The 18,634-nt window shown below is 45.4% G+C and overlaps 1 protein-coding gene across 1 annotated transcript in view; it reads right to left on the reverse strand.

Moving 5' to 3' along the window:
* The window catches only part of LOC131986595 (A disintegrin and metalloproteinase with thrombospondin motifs 2-like), a 32,268-nt gene that overhangs the window by 1,359 nt on the left and 12,275 nt on the right, over positions 1-18,634 (reverse strand). Inside the window, exons 4-23 of the mRNA XM_059351630.1 lie at positions 16,195-16,301; positions 16,028-16,111; positions 13,732-13,815; positions 13,402-13,555; positions 12,891-12,996; positions 12,542-12,685; positions 12,312-12,444; positions 8,214-8,327; positions 7,144-7,289; positions 6,971-7,060; positions 6,524-6,606; positions 6,046-6,179; positions 5,011-5,134; positions 4,782-4,862; positions 4,546-4,709; positions 4,299-4,458; positions 3,785-3,917; positions 3,473-3,683; positions 2,404-2,533; positions 1-2,044 (exon numbers count right to left, since the gene is read on the reverse strand). The exon at positions 1-2,044 is cut by the window's left edge and continues 1,359 nt beyond it. Of these exons, the coding sequence (XP_059207613.1) occupies positions 993-2,044; positions 2,404-2,533; positions 3,473-3,683; positions 3,785-3,917; positions 4,299-4,458; positions 4,546-4,709; positions 4,782-4,862; positions 5,011-5,134; positions 6,046-6,179; positions 6,524-6,606; positions 6,971-7,060; positions 7,144-7,289; positions 8,214-8,327; positions 12,312-12,444; positions 12,542-12,685; positions 12,891-12,996; positions 13,402-13,555; positions 13,732-13,815; positions 16,028-16,111; positions 16,195-16,301 (3,434 nt within the window). The 3' untranslated portion in view covers positions 1-992. The remainder of the gene's footprint in view (positions 2,045-2,403; positions 2,534-3,472; positions 3,684-3,784; positions 3,918-4,298; positions 4,459-4,545; positions 4,710-4,781; positions 4,863-5,010; positions 5,135-6,045; positions 6,180-6,523; positions 6,607-6,970; positions 7,061-7,143; positions 7,290-8,213; positions 8,328-12,311; positions 12,445-12,541; positions 12,686-12,890; positions 12,997-13,401; positions 13,556-13,731; positions 13,816-16,027; positions 16,112-16,194; positions 16,302-18,634) is intronic.

An 18,634-nucleotide genomic window follows, 5' to 3' on the forward strand; every position in this document is an offset into this window, starting at 1 on the left:
CTGTGATCGAACCAGACTCGATTCAGAAAACCATTATTTTAACAGCAGTGTTCTTGTGTTGTTGGAGACAGACCTGACAAAGCATGAAGTCAGACTTCATTTCTTGATGTCTTTTGATCCATTTATTGACATTAAATCACAGCTAAATCACTTTATTTTGGCTTCATCCTGATGTTTTAGTGCTGTACCAGCAGTCATCCAGGCACAGGTCCTGCAGAAGGAGATGAAATTCCTCCAGATCATAATTATTAGTCTAAATATAACCCCGACATATCTGGGACCTCCACAGCAGCTGTAGAGCAGCAGGGGGGATTATCTCAGACACGGAGGAGGATGTAGGGTTGTTTACACTGGAGCGTCTTCTAACATAAATACTCACACATGTGGTCCTGTGGTAAAACTTAAAGTGTTCAACAAGGACGAACAGAAAAATATAATCAATGCAGGACCCGAGGTTTGTTCTGGCGCGTCTATCGATACATTTTGGATTCTGCCGACAGCGATATTTAAAGCTGCAACGACAATAAAACTTAATTTTGGGGTGAATTGTCCCTTTAAGACCAAGTATGACTCAGAGAGAGAGAGAGAGAGAACAAGTTTTACCTAAATGTTGAACTGTTCCTTGAACACGAGTCATGGTGACATCAGCAGCTGGATGAGACTTTATTTAGAAACTGGATTATTTGGTACAAACATCATGAATGTGAAAACCAACAACTGGACGCCAGAAGAAGAATGAAGCAAAAGTTTCCATCCTGGTCTTATAAACCTTTTCAGGATCAAGTCTAGACTTCAGGATTCTTTATTTACTTTACTGCAAACATGACTGGAAACTTCTCTTCAAGATCCTCATCAGGCGTTCGTCTCGCGGGCTCTGCAGTCTGTTTCTCGTTCAGAGTTCATTAGCGTTAGCAGAAGGTGAGCAAGCTGCACATGCGTCATTATGAGTGAACAATAAAAACAAAAAAAACAAAAAACAGAAAAATATGTTTTTATAATCCGCCGTGTCTTCTGTCAGTCCTGCCCTCTCGGCTCCTGCTGGGTCTCTTCAGTTGATCTTTCCGTCGTTTCTCGTTCAGAAGCTGCTGGATTCGTTTGTTTTGTGTTCGCTCGCGGGCTGGTGGGATCCGTGGCACAAAGTAGTTCTGCTGTCCCCTGGTGACGTCAGCGTCCAGCCCAACGATCCGGTACTGGACCTCGTCTACCGAGTTGTTCTCCTTCTTAGAAAGCGGGAAGAAGGAGGACGATGACGACGTTGGCGTTGGTTCAGTGTCTGTCTGAAGGTTCTGCCCCCCTGGTGTTCTGTTTGGTGATGATGTGGCGGTGATGATGTCATCAGGGTTATCTGATGTTGTGGCGGGAAACTCTGGGACAACTGGCGTCCCAGCCGGCACTGGAGCTGGACTCTGAGCCTCAGCAGTGACTACAGGAACTGTAGCAGGAGGCGTTGTGGTAGTGGTAGTTTTCCTCTTGAATAAATGTGGTGGAGCAGTTTTTCTTTGACGCCTTGTAGTCGTCGTCGTAGTAGTAGTAGTAGTGATAGTAGTAGTACTTATAGTAGTAGTTGGAATGATATTAGTGTCAGAGCGAATGGAAGGATCCTCAAAGGACGAATAATCGTTGTAATCGTCGTAATCCACATACACAAAGTCGGTGCTGCTCCTGCTGGTGGGAGACGGAGTTACAGTGAAGCTTGGAGTTGGCGTGCTGATCATGTCACGTGTGATGTCACTAGTGATGTAATTGCTGTCAGACCAGGAGGAGGTGGAGGCTGAAGTCATCATCTCTGTGGTTGAACCACTCTCGCCCTCGCCCTCGCCCCAGGTGGTCCAGGTCAACTCCTGCTCTGATGTGCTGCTGGCAGTTGGTGTGATTGTGCTGCTGAAGTTGCTGGAGACGCTGGAGTTGTCAGAGTTGCTGGAGTTGCCAAGGTTTATCTCGCTGCAGGACTTGCAGCACATCCGGCGGTATTCAGGGATGGAGCAGAACCGGCTCAACCTCTCCAGCCGGCAAAACACTGAGCGGTCTCCACGGCACCGCTGGCCTGCAGACAGAGCAGAAGAAATGGTTCGGTTAATGGAGTTTGACTAGAACTGGTGATCAGTGGTTCCAGTATGATGTTTTCTATGCATTTCTATCCTTCTGTCTTGTCAAATAAAATAAAAACCCATTTGAACTTTAACCATTAGTCGTCACCTGAAACTACAAAAACATTTTACAATGATCTCTAGAGAAGGAAAATAAAGATGAGTCTTTTAGTTTTTCTGGAGGTGATCTTTGGAGCTGGGAAGTCTGGTTGGACACAAAAACACAGTCAGCTCCACACAGACTACAACTCCCAGCATCCCTCCCTCCCTCTCAGTCAGTACACTAAGAAGTGGTAGTTGATTGGTTGCTGCCTACCTGTACAGGGTGCGGGCTGGCAGGTGCGGGTCGTGATTGGTTTAGGGTCGCTGCAGTTTCGGGGGGAACCCTCTGGACTCAAACATGCGACCTGCCGCTCCTGAGTCCCGTTTCCACATGGCACCGAACACTACAAACAAAAAAACATTTTTGGTCAGATTCTACACTGATCAGTTATATAGCTGGGGTCATACTGAACAAAAATCTAAAGGAGCAGCTCCTAAATGATTGAGAAATGTGGTAGTCCTGGAAGAAGGAAGTTAAAGGGAGTGCAAAGAGAGGAGGGAAGAGGTAGACTGCAAAGAAGCAAGTTAAAAACCAGAGAAAGAAGAAAGTAGAGGTAGTCTAAAAAGAGTAAGGTGGAGGTGGTCTGAAGAGAAGGAAGGTATAGGTAGTCCGTAAAGGGAAAGGTGGCAGTAGTTCACAAGAAGAAGACGGAAGTAGTACAGAAAGACAAAGGTAGAGGTGGCCCAAAAAGAGAAGAGAGGTGGTCTGGAGAGAAGGAAGGTAGAGGCCGTAAAGGGAAAGGTGGCAGTAGTTCACAAAGAAGAAGGTAGAGGTATTCCAGAAAGAGTAAGGTAGAGGTAATAAAGAAAGAGGAAGTCAACAGAGAAAGAAGGTAGAGGGAGTCTAGAAAGAGAAAGGTAGAGGCAGAGAATAGGAGGTAGAGGTAGTCTGGAAAGAAAGTCTAGAGATAAGAAATTTAGAGGAAGTTCATAGAGAAAGAAGGTAGTGAAAGTCTAGCAAGAGGAAGGTAGAGGTGGTCTGGAGAGAAGGAAGGTACAGCTATTCCAGAAAGAGGAGAAGGTAGAGGTAGTCCAAAAAGAGAAAGACAGAGATAGCCCAAAAAGAGGAAGGTAGAGGTCCAATAAGGGGAAGTCTTCAGAAAGGAAATTTATAGGTAGTCCAGAGAAAGAAGGTAGTGGTAGTCCAGAAAAGACAAGGTAGATTTAGTCCAGAAAGAAGGAAGTAAGAAGAAGTCTAGAAAGAGGAGCATCGAGGTAATCCAACCATCTTGGAGGACTGCTGCCAATTTATTAACTTTGGGAATAGTCCCCTAGTTTCGTACCGGAGTCCAGGGTCCGGTCCTCCAGGCAGCAGGGCAGGGTACTCGGTTGCAGGGTCGTTTCCCTTCCGGTCGATCTTCATTACAGAGTTTGCTGTTCACTGAGCGCTGCTGCTGGCCCTCACTGGTCGTCTGCTGGCAGCCTACCCAGCGGCGCTGCCACCCCGTCTGACCGCAGGAGGCGCTGCAGTCCTCCCACTCCCCGGTCAACCAGCTAAGAAGGCAAATAAAACGAAAACAAATAAAATAAAAGTATGTATTGAGTTTTGAGATTGGTGATTGGTTTGGTAATGGTGGTGAGCTGTAGTGTGTTACCTTGGAGGGCTGCAGGTCTCAGAGTTGCAGGTGCGGCTGATGGCTCTTGGTTTGTTGATGTTGCTGCAGAACATTCTCTGAACCATTTTTCCATCCGCTTTCCTCCTGCAGCCGAACCTTGTGTACTGTTTTCCTGGAGAGCAGACAACACCATTTACTACCAAGTCGCTATTAAAGTAGTTATCGACATAAGGCTGCATTCACACCAGATCCACTGATACGGCGTTTAGCTGCAAAGTTGTGCAAGACCTTGCTAGTACCAAAGTTGTTTTTGGTCACTGCCCACAGCTGTGAGAGACAAGGTGTTTCACAACTTGCTGGTCATGTGATTGGCCACTGCAGCTGCTAGTCAACCAAAGTTGAGTCTGCTTGAACTCTTTCCACCATGTCCCACTACATACGCTGTGTTTTAATGGTGTCCCTGCAGTGCAGGCTGCCCAAATGCACACCACCCTTGTATTCACTGGACGGACGGATTTGGTGTGAATGCACCCAAAGCAGCAGAGTTGCGTACCTCTCCCGCAGGGTTTGGAGCAGTGGGACCACTTCTTCAGCGCCCACTCATAGAAGATGGCGTCCTCCTGCACCAGGTTGGACTCCAGCGAGGACCGGAGTCGATCTTGGATGATGTACTTATAGGACACGGTCACCTTGTTGTCGCCGGTGGAGCGGACCTAATGGACAGGAACACATGCAGTGTGTTTTATAACCTGATTTCTTCACACCAGTCGCTGTGATGACTTCACGTCGGATGAACTGACCATGAGCAGGACTCCGTACGTCAGGGGCCCGGAGGTCTGGATGGACTCCCGCTCCTCAGTGTTGCTGTACTCCCACATCAGGCCCTTCTCGATCAGGACTCGGGACTCTGGGAGATCGTCTTTGTCGTTCAGGAAGACGTTGCCTGTCTCCAGGTTGGTCATTGCTGGAGCGAAACAAAACCATTAAAACAGAAGTTCTTCACGTTTGACAAAAAAGCTCCGCCCCCTCCTCTCACCCAGGACGTTCGGCGTCCCTTTGAACTCCTGGATCAGCAGGTGTCTGGACCCTTTGGGGATCTCCAAGATCTTCAGGTAACCTTTGGAACAATAATCAATCGATCAATGTTTAATACTCCCAAAGAAAAATGATCAGTGGGGAACTGGACGGATCGCATTTTATTTGCTCAGGTCAGTCACAACCACTTTTCTATCTATCAGCTCTCGGATTGGTCGGTTACCACTGACCTTGTTTCTTGGTGCTGCGGGTGAAGTTTCCTTTGATGACCTGACAGCTCGAATTGTCTCCTCCGCAGACGCCACAGCGGTCCTCCTGCTGGTCCGAGGCAATCTGTCCGTCACAGCCCACGTGCTGCACGAGGAGACAGGAGACAAGGAGGGAGGAGACAAGGACATGAGGAGACAAGGACATGGAGACAGAGGAGAGAGAAAACAAGGCGAGAGAAAGGGAAACAAGGACAAAGGAGAGAAGGACATTAACAGAGAGGAGACAAGGAGGAAGGAGGCACGGACAGAGGAGATGAGGAAAGAGGAGACAAGGAGGGAGGACACAGGGACAGAGGAGATGAGGAGAGAGGAGACAAGGAGGGAGAATGAGGAGACAAGGAGGGAGGACACAAGAACAGAGGAGATGAGGAGAGAGGAGACAAGGAGGGAGAATGAGGAGACAAGGAGGGAGGAGACAAGAACAGAGGAGATGAGGAGAGAGGAGACAGGGAGGGAGGATGGAGGAGACAAAGAAGGAGGACATAAAGACAGAGGAGATGAGGAGAGAGGAGAAAAGAGACGAGGACACAAGGAAAAGAAAAAGGGCAATAAGAACAAAGGAGAGAAGGACATTAAGAGACAGGAGACAAGGTGAGAGGAGACAAGGACAGAGGACAGAGGAGGCGAAGAAAGAGAAAGCGAAGACAGAGGAGGCGAGGAAATGAGGACAGAGGAGACAAGGAGGGAGGACAAAGGTGACAAGGATGAAAGGACATGGGGACACAAGGACAGAGGAAACAAGGGCAGAGGAGACAAGGACAGAGGACAGAGGAGACGAGGACACAAGGACATGGAGACACGAGGACAGAGGAGATAAGGACAGAGGCGACTAGGACAGAGGAGACAAGGACAGAGGAGACATGGACAGAGGAAATGAGGACAGAGGAGACAAGGACAGAGGAGACAAGAACAGAGGAGACGAGGACAGAGGAGATGAGGACAGAGGAGACGAGAACAGAGGAGACAGCACACTGATAAAGAAAGCAGAATAAAGACCTCACACTCTCCTCGGACGCAGACGCTGTGGGCGTCGCCGTAGGAACACGGCGTCCCATCATGCACCATTCTGTTCATGGACACCGCGGCGCCCGTCTCCTTCGACTGGCAGAAGAGACGACATCGCTCATCAGCTGCACACACAAACAAACAAACAAACAAACAAACAAGCAACACAAAGTAAACAGTCAGAGCTGCTTAAGGTGGAAGTTTTAAGGTGGAACTTGAAGAGTTTCAATATTTTCAGACTTTAAAGAGTTAAAGGAGGAGAGACCACAAGTTTCCTTCCAATAACAGATTCCTGACTGATGACTTTAACATGTGAACACACACACACACACACACACACACACACACACACACACACACACACACAGAGCAGGGAGGAAACTTTTATCTAATCTTAAAGTTTGGAAAAAATGTGTGTCTGTGAATGAAGTATGTGTGTGTGTGTGTGTGTGTGTGTGTGTGTACTCACGGTCGGGGTGTTGGTACGGCAGCCAGTGATGTTTGTGTCCTTCATGTTCTAAAAATGGATTCCAGACTTTACACTGATCCTCTCTGAAACACAAAGAGATCAACTGCTGAGGACAATCAGGGACAGTAGATGTACTGACCTAAAGTCACAGTTATATTTTTAAAGCTAAAAGTTGGAGTATTTGACACTAAAAGTCGTAGTATTGTGAGACTAAAATTCTTAGTATTTTGAGACAAAAAATTGTAGTATTTGAGACTAAAAGTTGCAGTATTTTGAGACTGAGTAGTGGACAGTAGCTGTACTGAACTGAAGTCAGTCAGAAGACACAGTCGTAGTATTTTTAAAACCAAAAGTGGTGGTATTTAGTAGGGCACAGAGGACACTAGGGGACAGTAGAGGACATAGAAGACATAGAAGACAGTAAAGGGACACAGGAGACACACTGACCTGAAGTCGGTGAGCGGGGGACACTCGTCCTGGCTGCACAGCGAGAACTCGTAGCTGTGTCCGAAGCAGGTACGTCCCCCGTTGGCTGGACTGAGAGAGACAGCAGGTTAGTCGCTCTGATTGGTGCGTTTGATCTGTGACATCATCACAGGTTTGATTGACAGCTCACTCACGCTGGGCTGTCGCAGCGCCGGGCCCGGAACCGGACCCCGCCCCCGCAGGACCGCGAGCAGCTGCCGTACGGACTCCACGTCCCCCAGCCGCCGTCCTGCCTCAGCATGTCCGCCGTCAGCTTCATGCAGAACCCTTTGAAACAGTGCTGCAAGAGACCAGCAGGCCCAGTCAGGGACACACCAGGACACAACTACCAGTCAGGGACACACCAGGACACAACTACCAGTCAGGGGACACACCAGGACACAACTACCAGTCAGGGACACACCAGGACACAACTACCAGTCAGGGACACACCAGGACACAACTACCAGTCAGGGACACACCAGGACACAACTACCAGTCAGGGACACACCAGGACACAACTACCAGTCAGGGACACACCAGGACACAACTACCAGTCTAACGTCTCATCAGGGGACACACCAGGACACAACTACCAGTCTAACGTCTCATCAGGGGACACACCAGGACACAACTACCAGTCAGGGACACACCAGGACACAACTACCAGTCAGGGACACACCAGGACACAACTACCAGTCTAACGTCTCATCAGGGGACACACCAGGACACAACTACCAGTCTAACGTCTCATCAGGGGACACACCAGGACACAACTACCAGTCTAACGTCTCAGTCAGGGGACACACCAGGACACAACTACCAGTCAGGGGACACACCAGGACACAACTACCAGTCTAACGTCTCAGTCAGGGACACACCAGGACACTACTACCAGTCTAACGTCTCAGTCAGGGGACACACCAGGACACTACTACCAGTCTAACGTCTCAGTCAGGGGACACACCAGGACACTACTACCAGTCTAACGTCTCAGTCAGGGGACACACCAGGACACAACTACCAGTCAGGGGACACACCAGGACACAACTACCAGTCTAACGTCTCAGTCAGGGGACACACAGTCTAATGTCTCCGTCAGGGGACACACCAGGACACTACTACCAGTCTAACGTCTCATCAGGGGACACACCAGGACACAACTACCAGTCTAACGTCTCATCAGGGGACACACCAGGACACTACTACCAGTCTAACACCTTACCTTCCCCGGTCCACACTTGGTCCCGTCCAGCGGAGGACCCTTCTTGGTCTTACAGTAGAACGGGTTGTTGTAGTCGCTGCACCACAGCTGCTTGCAGGGGTCAAGGGTCGTGTACTGGAGACAGACACGGGGACAAACACAAAAATAAACATTAGAAACATCAGAAACAGACAGGAGGGAGGAGAGAGGGCAGAGGAGACAAGGAGACGAGGACAGAGGAGATAAGGAGAGAGGAGGTGAGAACACGAGGACAGAGGAGACAAAGACCCAAGGAGACAAGTACACAAGGACAGAGGAGACGAGAACACAAGAACAGAGGAGGTAAGGAAAGAGGAGACAAGGACACAAGGAAACAAGTCCATAAGGACAGAGGAGTGAGGGGATAAGGACATGAGGACAGAGGAGACAAGGACAGAGTAGAGCAGGACACAAGGACAGAGGAGACAAGGACATAAAAACAGAGGAGGCAAGGAGAGAGGAGATAAGAACATGAGGACAGAGGAGACAAGGACATAAGGACAGAGGAGGCAAGGACCCAAGGAGACAAGGACACAAGGAGAGAAAAAAGGGCATAAGGATAGAGGAGACAAGGAGAGAGGAGGCGAGGAAAGGGGACTCAAGGACAGAAGAGAAAAGGAAAGAGGAGACAAGGTAATGAGGACAGAGGAGACAAGGACACAAGGAGATGAGAACTTGTGGACAGAGGAGAAGAGGGACATAAAGACGGAGGAGACAAGAAAACAAGGACAGAGGAAATAATGATAGAGGAGATGAGAACAAGAAGACAGAGGAGACAAGGACAGAGGAGACAATAAAACAAAGTCAGAGAACACTGAAGAAGAAAACAACATAAACAGAACCAGAACCAGACAGAGACAGACTGGTGGGACTGGAACCAGAACCAGCGGGTGGAAATATGTTTCTAATCCTCATAAAACCTTAAAGTCTGACTTCTTAAAACTGAGCTAAAAGAAAAACAGACGACGATCGTCACAAACTGAAACAAGCTCAGCGGTTAAAGTGAAATAATTTCCTCATCGTGTCTGAATGTTGGAACAGAAGAAGACGACATCATCAGGTGGTCAAAGAGTTCCTGGACAGATCAGACCGGATCCAAAACTACAAACCTCTGATTTAAAGTTCCCCACCAGATTCTGTTCCTCCTACAACTGGTTCTGGTGTTTGTTTGTTTGTTTGTCTTGATGTTCAGTAACCTTGGCGACGGGCCGACGGGCCGGAGACAATAATTACTGTTCACTTTCATTAACAGAACAAGATCCAACACTGTTTCCTTTGGCTTTAATGTTCATCCTTCCTACATGTTGGTGGTTATCTGGATTATTTTAGTCCTTTAGTTGTGTCCTTAAGATGAGGACATGAGGACAGAGGAGACAAGGACACAAGGAAAGAGGAGACAAGGACAGAGGAGACAAGTACACAAGGATGGAGGAGATAAAGACACTAGAGAGGAGACAAGGAAATAATGACAGAGTAGGCAAGGACACTAGAGAGGAGACAAGGACAGGAGGACAGAGGAGGCAAGGACCTGAGGATAGAGGAGACAAGGACACTAGAGAAGGGACAAGAACATAAGGACAGAGGAGACAAGGACACAAAGAAAGAAGAGACAAGGACATGAGGAGACAAGTACACAAGGATGGAGGAGATAAAGACACTAGAGAGGAGACAAGGACATAATGACAGAGGAGGCAAGGACAGGAGGACAGAGGAGACAAGGACATGAGGATAGAGGAGACAAGGACACAAGGACAGAGGAGGCAAGGACATGAGGACAGAGGAGACAAGGACATGAGAAGACTAGTAAACAAGGACGGAGGAAATAAGGACACAATGACAGTGGAGACAAAGACACTAGAGAGGAGACAATGACAGAGGAGACAAGGACACACGGACACAAGGGAAGAGGAGACAAGGACATTATGACAGAGTAGACAAGGACACTAGAGAGGAGACAAGACATAAGGACAGAGGAGACAAGGACACTAGAGAGGACACAAGACATAAGGACAGAGGAGACAAGGACACAAGGAGAGAGGAGACAAGGACATAATGACAGAGGAGACAAGGACATAAGAACAGTCGAGACAAGGACACAAGGACAGAAGGCACAAAGACTGAGGAGACAAGGACTCAAGGACAGAAGAGACAAGGACATAAGAACAGAGGAGACAAGGACATAAGGACAGAGGACAGAAGGACACTAGAGAAGAGACAAGGACATAAGGACAGAGGAGACAAGGACACAAGAGAGGAGACAAGGACACGAGGACAGAGATCATCTTTAAGATACAACTAAAAGCTGAAATTATCTAAAAAGCCACCAACTGTTTAGGAAGAACAGATATTAAAGTTAAATTATTAAAGTTTCCTCAAAGGGGAACTTCTGTTTGTCATCCTGGCGCCTGTTCTCCATGTTTTTGTGTCTCAGTGACTGAAGTGAAGAACCGTGTTTGAAGTTCATCCAGTACTGAGAGAGACAGCTGCAGCCGGCGGTAATCCTTCACCAGGGGATTGTTTTTGTGGCAGACTCATCAATAAAAATGATGGTTCGTGTTTGTGCATTTCCACATTGTGCTGACAAAATGTGGAGCTTTTATAAACAACCTTTATTGGATACAGACGGACTGAAGTTGTTGCTAGTTGTGTTATGTTGGAAAAATGGGAATTTATAACAATTGAATTTTAGAATAATTGGAAGTGTGAACTAAGGGATGTTAATAATCAGACATTGGAACAATCTGATTTTAGAAAAATCTGATTTTGGAACAAACAGATGTTAGAACAACCAGAGTTTGGAATAATTGAAAGTTGGAACAATCTGATGTTGGTACAATTGGATGTTGGAATAATTGGAGGTGTGAACAATAGGATGTTGAAATAATATGTTGGAATGATCAGATGGTGGAACAATCGGACGATTGAACAATTTGAAGTTGGAACAATCTGATGTTGGAATAATTGGATATTGGAACAGTCAGACATTAGAACAATCAGAGTTTAGAATAAGTGGATGTTGGAAATATCAGACTTTGGAACAATCGGATGTTGGAACAATCGGAAGTTGGAACAATCAGATGTTGGAACAATCGGAAGTTGGAACAATCAGATGTTGGAACAATCGGAAGTTGGAACAATCAGATGTTGGAACAATCTGATGTTGGAACAATTAGATGTTGGAACAATTAGATGTTGGAACAATCAGATGTTGGAACAATTAGATGTTGGAACAATCAGACGTTGGAACAATCAGAAAATGGAACAATTAGATGTTGGAACAATCAGACGTTGGAACAATCAGATGTTGGAACAATTAGATGTTGGAACAATTAGATGTTGGAACAATTAGATGTTGGAACAATCAGATGTTGGAACAATTAGATGTTGGAACAATCAGACGTTGGAACAATCAGAAAATGGAACAATTAGATGTTGGAACAATCAGACGTTGGAACAATCAGATGTTGGAACAATTAGATGTTGGAACAATTAGATGTTGGAACAATCAGATGTTGGAACAATTAGATGTTGGAACAATCAGACGTTGGAACAATCAGAAAATGGAACAATCGGATGTTGGAACAATCAGACGTTGGAACAATCAGACGTTGGAACAATCAGAAAATGGAACAATTAGATGTTGGAACAATCAGACGTTGGAACAATCAGATGTTGGAACAATTAGATGTTGGAACAATTAGATGTTGGAACAATCAGATGTTGGAACAATTAGATGTTGGAACAATCAGACGTTGGAACAATCAGAAAATGGAACAATTAGATGTTGGAACAATCAGACGTTGGAACAATCAGACGTTGGAACAATCAGATGTTGGAACAATTAGATGTTGGAACAATCAGACGTTGGAACAATCAGAAAATGGAACAATCAGAAAATGGAACAATCGGATGTTGGAACAATTGGAAGTTGGAATAATCAGACGTTGGAACAAACAGATGTTGGAACAATCAGAGTTTGTTTCCAGAGTTGGAACAATCGGAAATGTGAACAGTGGTAACAGACAAACCAACAGACAGACTGGTAGACAGACAGACAGACAGACAGACAGACAGACATACTGCAGTGCAGAGGCTGTATCCTGGTCCAAAGTCGAAGCGACACTGTTGGTCCATGGAGTACTGAAACCCCGGCAACTGAGGCTGAGCCGGCCAATCATGATAGAACGGGTCGTCACGGAGACAGTCATAGGTACTGAAGAGACAGACAGACAGACAGACAGACAGACAGAGTATTCAGTATTTCTGTAGTTTGCTGTGAGTATTCTTATCGTTTTGTTTGGAGGACTCACTCCAGGTACTGGTGCAGCTCCCTCCAGCTGCACCGGGACCAGTGGTATCGGTTGAAGGTGGCCTGAACCCGCGGAGACATGATGCTGCCCACCGGCACGTCGTCCTCACAGTCATTCGCCTCGCCGTCATGCTCCATCCCTAACCTGAGACACAGAGGAAGACATTCAGAGAGACAGATGGGTAATTCATGATGAAGGACCTGAACACCTGGAAGTCATTGTTGTCTCTACAAGTTGCTACTTTCCCTACGTGGACACCTCGGAGTCTAATATCACTCCTGAGAGTCCTGTTGATGCTGGTTGTGTAGTACGTGTTTACGTGGTGTTATGGAGTGTTTGTGTGTCTCACACGTGTCCTGTTTCGTGGGCGGCTACGAAGGCCGAGGAAAACCCGTCTTCAATGACGAGGACGCAACTCCGGTGCAAGTGACACATTCCTGTAACGGGAGCATAACCTGCAGAGAGAGTTCAAAGGGTCAGGGGTCAGGGGTCAGGTAGGGCTGTTAGGAGTAGTATTTGTAGTATTAGCAGAAGTATCCTGCATGCTGGAGGGACTGAACTACTGCCTGGTCAGGTAGATGGTTTGAGTTGGGAGTACTTGCAGTACTAGTGGTAGTATTAGCACCCTGCATGTTGGGGAGGCTGACCACTGGTTGGGTGGATGGTGTTAGTTGTAGTATTTTTTGGGTGGTGGAGGGGTCAACTCCTGCCGGGTCCGGTCGGTGTTTGTATTAGTACTTTCAGTATTAGTGGTAGTACTAACAGTAGTATCCTGCATGCTGTAGAGGTCGAACTCCTCTTTGGGCAGATGGTGTTGGTATAAGTACTCGCAGTATTAGTGGAAGTATTAGCAGAAGTACCCTGCATGCCGGAAGGGCCGAACTCCTGCCTGGTCAGGTAGATGGTGTGGTCGTGCTGCTCGGCATGACTCTGCTCCCTCTGCTGGAGATACGACCATCCACAAACGTTCTCCAGACTCTTCTGGGGGTTCCCCACAGAGATCAGCTCCTGGGACTGACGGAGCGACACTGTTGGCTCTAGTTGTTTTGAACATGCAGAGGTGTACTGGAGAGCAAACCTTCAGAAACTTTCATAACTCATATTCACACTGATTCAGAGTTTATGTGTTCAGTCAAGTTGAATTCAAAATGGACATCTAACCAGAACAAAAACTGATCTGAGTGTGGTACCTTTGATGGAGACAACATGATGATTCTGACCAGAACAATGTTGATGTTGGCGCCCAGAGAATGATCCTGATAGATCTCATTGACCTGGAACAGACAGAGAGAGAGACAGATGGTGTAAATAACCTAATCTATCAATCTAACTGACCGTCTTTTCTAACTTTTGGAAAATGCAAGAATGCAACCACGTGGACCAGGCTTGGGCCGATGGTCAATTCAACTGAGAATCAACGATGGTTTGAATCAGTTGGTAAAGCCTATCTATCTGTTGCCGGAAAAACTCTGCCATGTTGAGTTTTAAGGTGTACATATAGCCCTTTTATGACCAAAGGCATTTGGGAGACCGGTTCAGAGTCGGTGCCTAATCTGGAACCAGTTCTTGGTGTTTGTTCAGCCAAAGAACCGACTCTCTGCAGGAAAACTGGTTCCAAAGTGGCACCAACTCACTGCTGGTCTCCAACCATGAAGCTCTTACATCAGAGGCTGGGGGCGGGGCTATCTGACCAACGAGACCAACTAACACCGGTATCATTAATTTGATTTGTTTAACTGCAGTGTGATTGATACAAGGTAAGGCTAACAAAGGCTAACATTAACATTAGAGGTGTGGATCAGCGTATTGCCCCCACGATACAATTTTATCCCGAAACTTCAGTCAAGATACTATTAATATTATTGCGATTTTAATCATTTCGCGATATGGTGAGTATTGCAATGCAATATATTGTGATTTAACTGTTTAACTTCATTGTGTGCCCACAAAATTAAATTCAATCAAGAATTGTTTTGTCAAAAAAGAGAAAATTCTCAGTTCTGAATTGGGAGGCAGTTTCATTGATATGACATCAAAGGTCATATGACTGCTTTGAAAATTACACACATGAGCGCACATGGTGCCTATCGATTCCTTAGATCTGCTAGTTTCATATGATACCAGTATCTCCATATATATTCATATCTCCTAATATAGTCCTAAAAGTGAACCTGCTACGACCTCCAGAATGGTGAAAACGAAGAGCCATCGGAACTCTAAATATCGATGCTAGCGGCCATGAATCGATATAATATTACCACGCAAAATATTGCGATACTAAACTGTATCGATTTTTCCCCCACCTCTAATTAACATGTAACGTTCAGTAATCGCTGTCTTTAGCAATCAAGACGAGCAGCATCAATGTGTTGTACCAATCGTGTTCAGTGTCCAACTTTGTTGCTATTATACTTTAAGTTGGCGTTGGAGTTTCTGAGACATGAACAGACTTTACAGTGATGTAATGACGTGGCTCTCTGGCCTCTATAGGGGGTAGGTGGGTCGATGGAGTTTTGCACACAATGACTGAAGCCTGACGTGGACAAACAGGACCATCTCTACATCAGAGGGATGAATTAAACATCCTGCTGGAGTGAGTACGGATAGTAAACTGTTGAAGGAGCTGACAGGATTACGTTCCACTGAAGTGGAACCTTGTTTGACTTCATGTGACAAATATTTTTGATTGATTTTGTTGTGGAGGGATTTCCTGTTGTGTTGTGAGCAGCACTGACTCATGGTGTGGTCACCGCGGTTAACTGGTTCCAGCTGAGAGACCAACTGGTTCATTGGCCTTGACCAGAGGAGTGAGTTAAGTTCCTGTCCTTGGCCCCAAACTTGGCAGGGTTCAAAGGTCACTTCCTGGTGGGTGGCCTTTGACCCCGGGGGGCCTGGTCTCACTGATCCCAGAGACAAAAAAAAGCTCTGAGCCCAGATCAAAGAGAGGACCGAGAGTCTGCTGTGACTCCAGCTGTGGAAGTTCAGGTGGAATCTGACTTGTTACTGGAGATTTAGGTGTTCAAAGTATTAACAATCTTTATTTACATGTACTTTTATTTGGAGGCTGCATTTCTTGGACATCTTGATGTCGACTGTCTCCTGTCCTGCATGTTTTATCTCCCACATCCCCCAGCTGGAACTACAAAAAAATAAAACTCACCAAAACCATCTCGGTTTGTCTTTCCACAGTTACAACAATCACCAACTAAATAAATCCTTCATTCACAGGTTTAGATGTGACAATATGCTGCTGGCTGTAAATGCCGTCTCTCTCTGGTTGGGCGGATCAGCAACAGCACCAATATATCAGTTGGGAAGTGTTGCCGTATCAGCCAGCAGCTTCCAGCTCTTCCTGGAGAACCCCGAGGCGTTCCGAGTCCTCATGAGATATATGATCTCTGCAGAGAGCTCTGGGTCTAACCCGAGGAATCCCTGGTGTCCACATTAACCACTTCATTAAAAAACTGCGCACATGTTTTCACTTACTATGTTCATGAGCGTCAGAAGATATTTCTGGATGTGGTCTCGGCCGTGGAAAAGAAGAACGGAATAATCCACAGCTAACAGAACCTGCAGGAGGAAGAGAGGCCAAAGAGTTCATTAGACTCCGCGTCCAACAGTTCGTCAGCCTCCGTCTCAAACAGTTTGTTCACCTCGATGTTGAACAGTTCCGCCTCCTCGATGTAGCGCCGGTGTCGAGCTGCTCCGGGTCCGGACCAGAACATGTTCTGGTTCAGGTTCAGAGATCCTAACAGAGGACCTGGAGACACAGAACACAGAACTCAGTTTCAAGGGGAAACTGTAATTCAGATTTATATTTTTATGCTTCCGTTGATAAAAGTGGTACTGCAGCATAAACGGTACACGTGATAACAGATGTTAACAGGAAGTGTACAGGAACAGACTGCTGCACACAGCAGGTACCAAAAAAGTCCACCAGCAGGTGGCGCTATTACTAAGATGAGAATGTATTGTATAAGAAGAATACTTTATTGCACATTTAAAACTCTTACATGCACGTATTCCCTGAGTTCAGCTGAATTTTATGATTTAGGCCACGCCCATTTCCGCTTTTCCGCAAAATCACCAAAAATGCTAAATTTACTTTTTTGAACTCCGTTAAGGCACTGAGTCTGATCTACACTAAATTGCACACAAATTTGCACACACAATTTGTGGTATCTGATGATGAAAACGTTTTTGAAAGAACTGTCATAATCCCCAAAATGCGAAAGTTATAGAGGAACAACTTCCTGTATGCTGTAGTGAAAACAGAAAGTGGTGCATATCTTGGTAACAGTTACTCCTATTAAAACCAAACTTGGGACAGTTGTTTCCCATGAGACGGTGAAAATGTCTGCAAAGTTTGACCCTAATCGGCCACTAGGTGGGACTTTTTCGCAAAAATGATAAAGATGCGCAAGAGAAAAAAACTTACAAATTCATGTGAAAAAACTCACAAATTTATATTTAAAAAATAATAACTGTCAAAAAAGTCAGAAATTTATGAGAAAAAAATCCAAAATTAACGATTTTTTTTTTTTCAAACTTTGAAGAAAAAAGTACATATTTACGAGAAAACCCCCCACAAATCTATGAAAAAAACCCTCACAAATTTACAAGAAAAAAATGACAAATACACAGGAAAAAGAAGACAACTTTATGGAAAAAAAAAGACAAATTTATGGAAAAAAACCCACAAATTTATGAGACCCCCCCCCCCCCCCCCCCCCCCCCCCACCCCAAATCTATGAAAAGAATCGCAGATTTCTGAGAAAAAACTTACAAAAATAAGAAATTAACAAGAAAAAAAAAATCCCAAAATTCTCAAGAAAAAAATCGGAAATTTGAGAAAAAAAGTGTCAGCTCTTTCGCTCACAGATTCTGTCCAACAGACCAAGTGTTTACATAAAGAAACCAAACCAGTTGAGACATTCCTCCATGGCCAATGCACCATAAAAGTTTTTTTTACACCAATCGGCCACTAGTTGCAAAGTTGCAAAGTACGCAAAAAACTTCTGTCTGCATCAAATTTTGCAAATAGAATCTGTGGAACCCCATGATTAAAGGCTTTTTAAAGGACTTTGATGATTAAAATGCAAATGCAAAAGCTGCATAACGGACTTACATCGTCCAGGAGGTTTGGACCACGTTAATAGCTGCTCCCAGGTCGGGCTACACTTGTTTTTACAGGTATTAGAAGAAAGATTGTGCTCCTTCTGTTAACAGTCTGTACACCAACAAACAGCAGGTTGTTGTTTTATCAATTACTAAAACTTTATAATGTTTAGTTATATTGGCTGTTTTTGATTTTTAAAAAGTCTGGATGCTGTGAAAGACCTAATAAAGACTCTAACGACTCTCAGGTGACTCTAATGACTTCCACCCATCGTTAATGAACCTGGTAGGACTTTAATGGTCCTCACTGAGTCATTAATTGCTCATGTACTTGTATCTTCTGCTACATCAGAGTATAAAAGCTGAGTCACGGCAGACGTGTGGACAGAAACAGATGTCTGCCTCTGCAGGTGTGGCGTGGCTATAAATAAGTCAGAGAGCAGGAAGCAGAACGAATCTCTGGGTCAGAATCCTTTTACAGTGAAGTGAAAACAGACTCAGATGTTTTCATCGGTCCGAGACGGAACGAGAGAAGAAGAGTTCAGTGATCAGAATAAACGACGTGTTGATGTCTGAAACGTTTCTAATGTGAGCTGAGAGTTCTGCATTTTAAATGATCTAGCAGAAAACATGTAGGTCAACGTTCTGTTGTTCAAACTGAAGACAAACAAAGTCTGGTCCAGCTGTGAATCATTTCCACATTGTGTATTAAAGATGTTCTCATCAACTGCAGCAGAAACTCTGATGACTTCACATCCATGAAGAAAACAATATAATTAAACCCCCAAAGAATCTTATTCAATAAAACATTTTGATCCTCGTGTGTTTTCACTCTGTGAAGGTCTGAGGACTAAAAACTAGTTTTTACTGAGTTTGTTGCACGTAAAAGACACTGTGGAGAGTTTTCTCTACTGGAGCCGATGGACATTTTTGCCTCCTGAGATTTTTAAGGTGTTTTTATTGTCACTTTACGCC

The sequence above is a fragment of the Centropristis striata genome, chromosome 15 (assembly GCF_030273125.1).
Source record: "Centropristis striata isolate RG_2023a ecotype Rhode Island chromosome 15, C.striata_1.0, whole genome shotgun sequence".
Lineage (NCBI taxonomy): Eukaryota > Metazoa > Chordata > Actinopteri > Perciformes > Serranidae > Centropristis > Centropristis striata.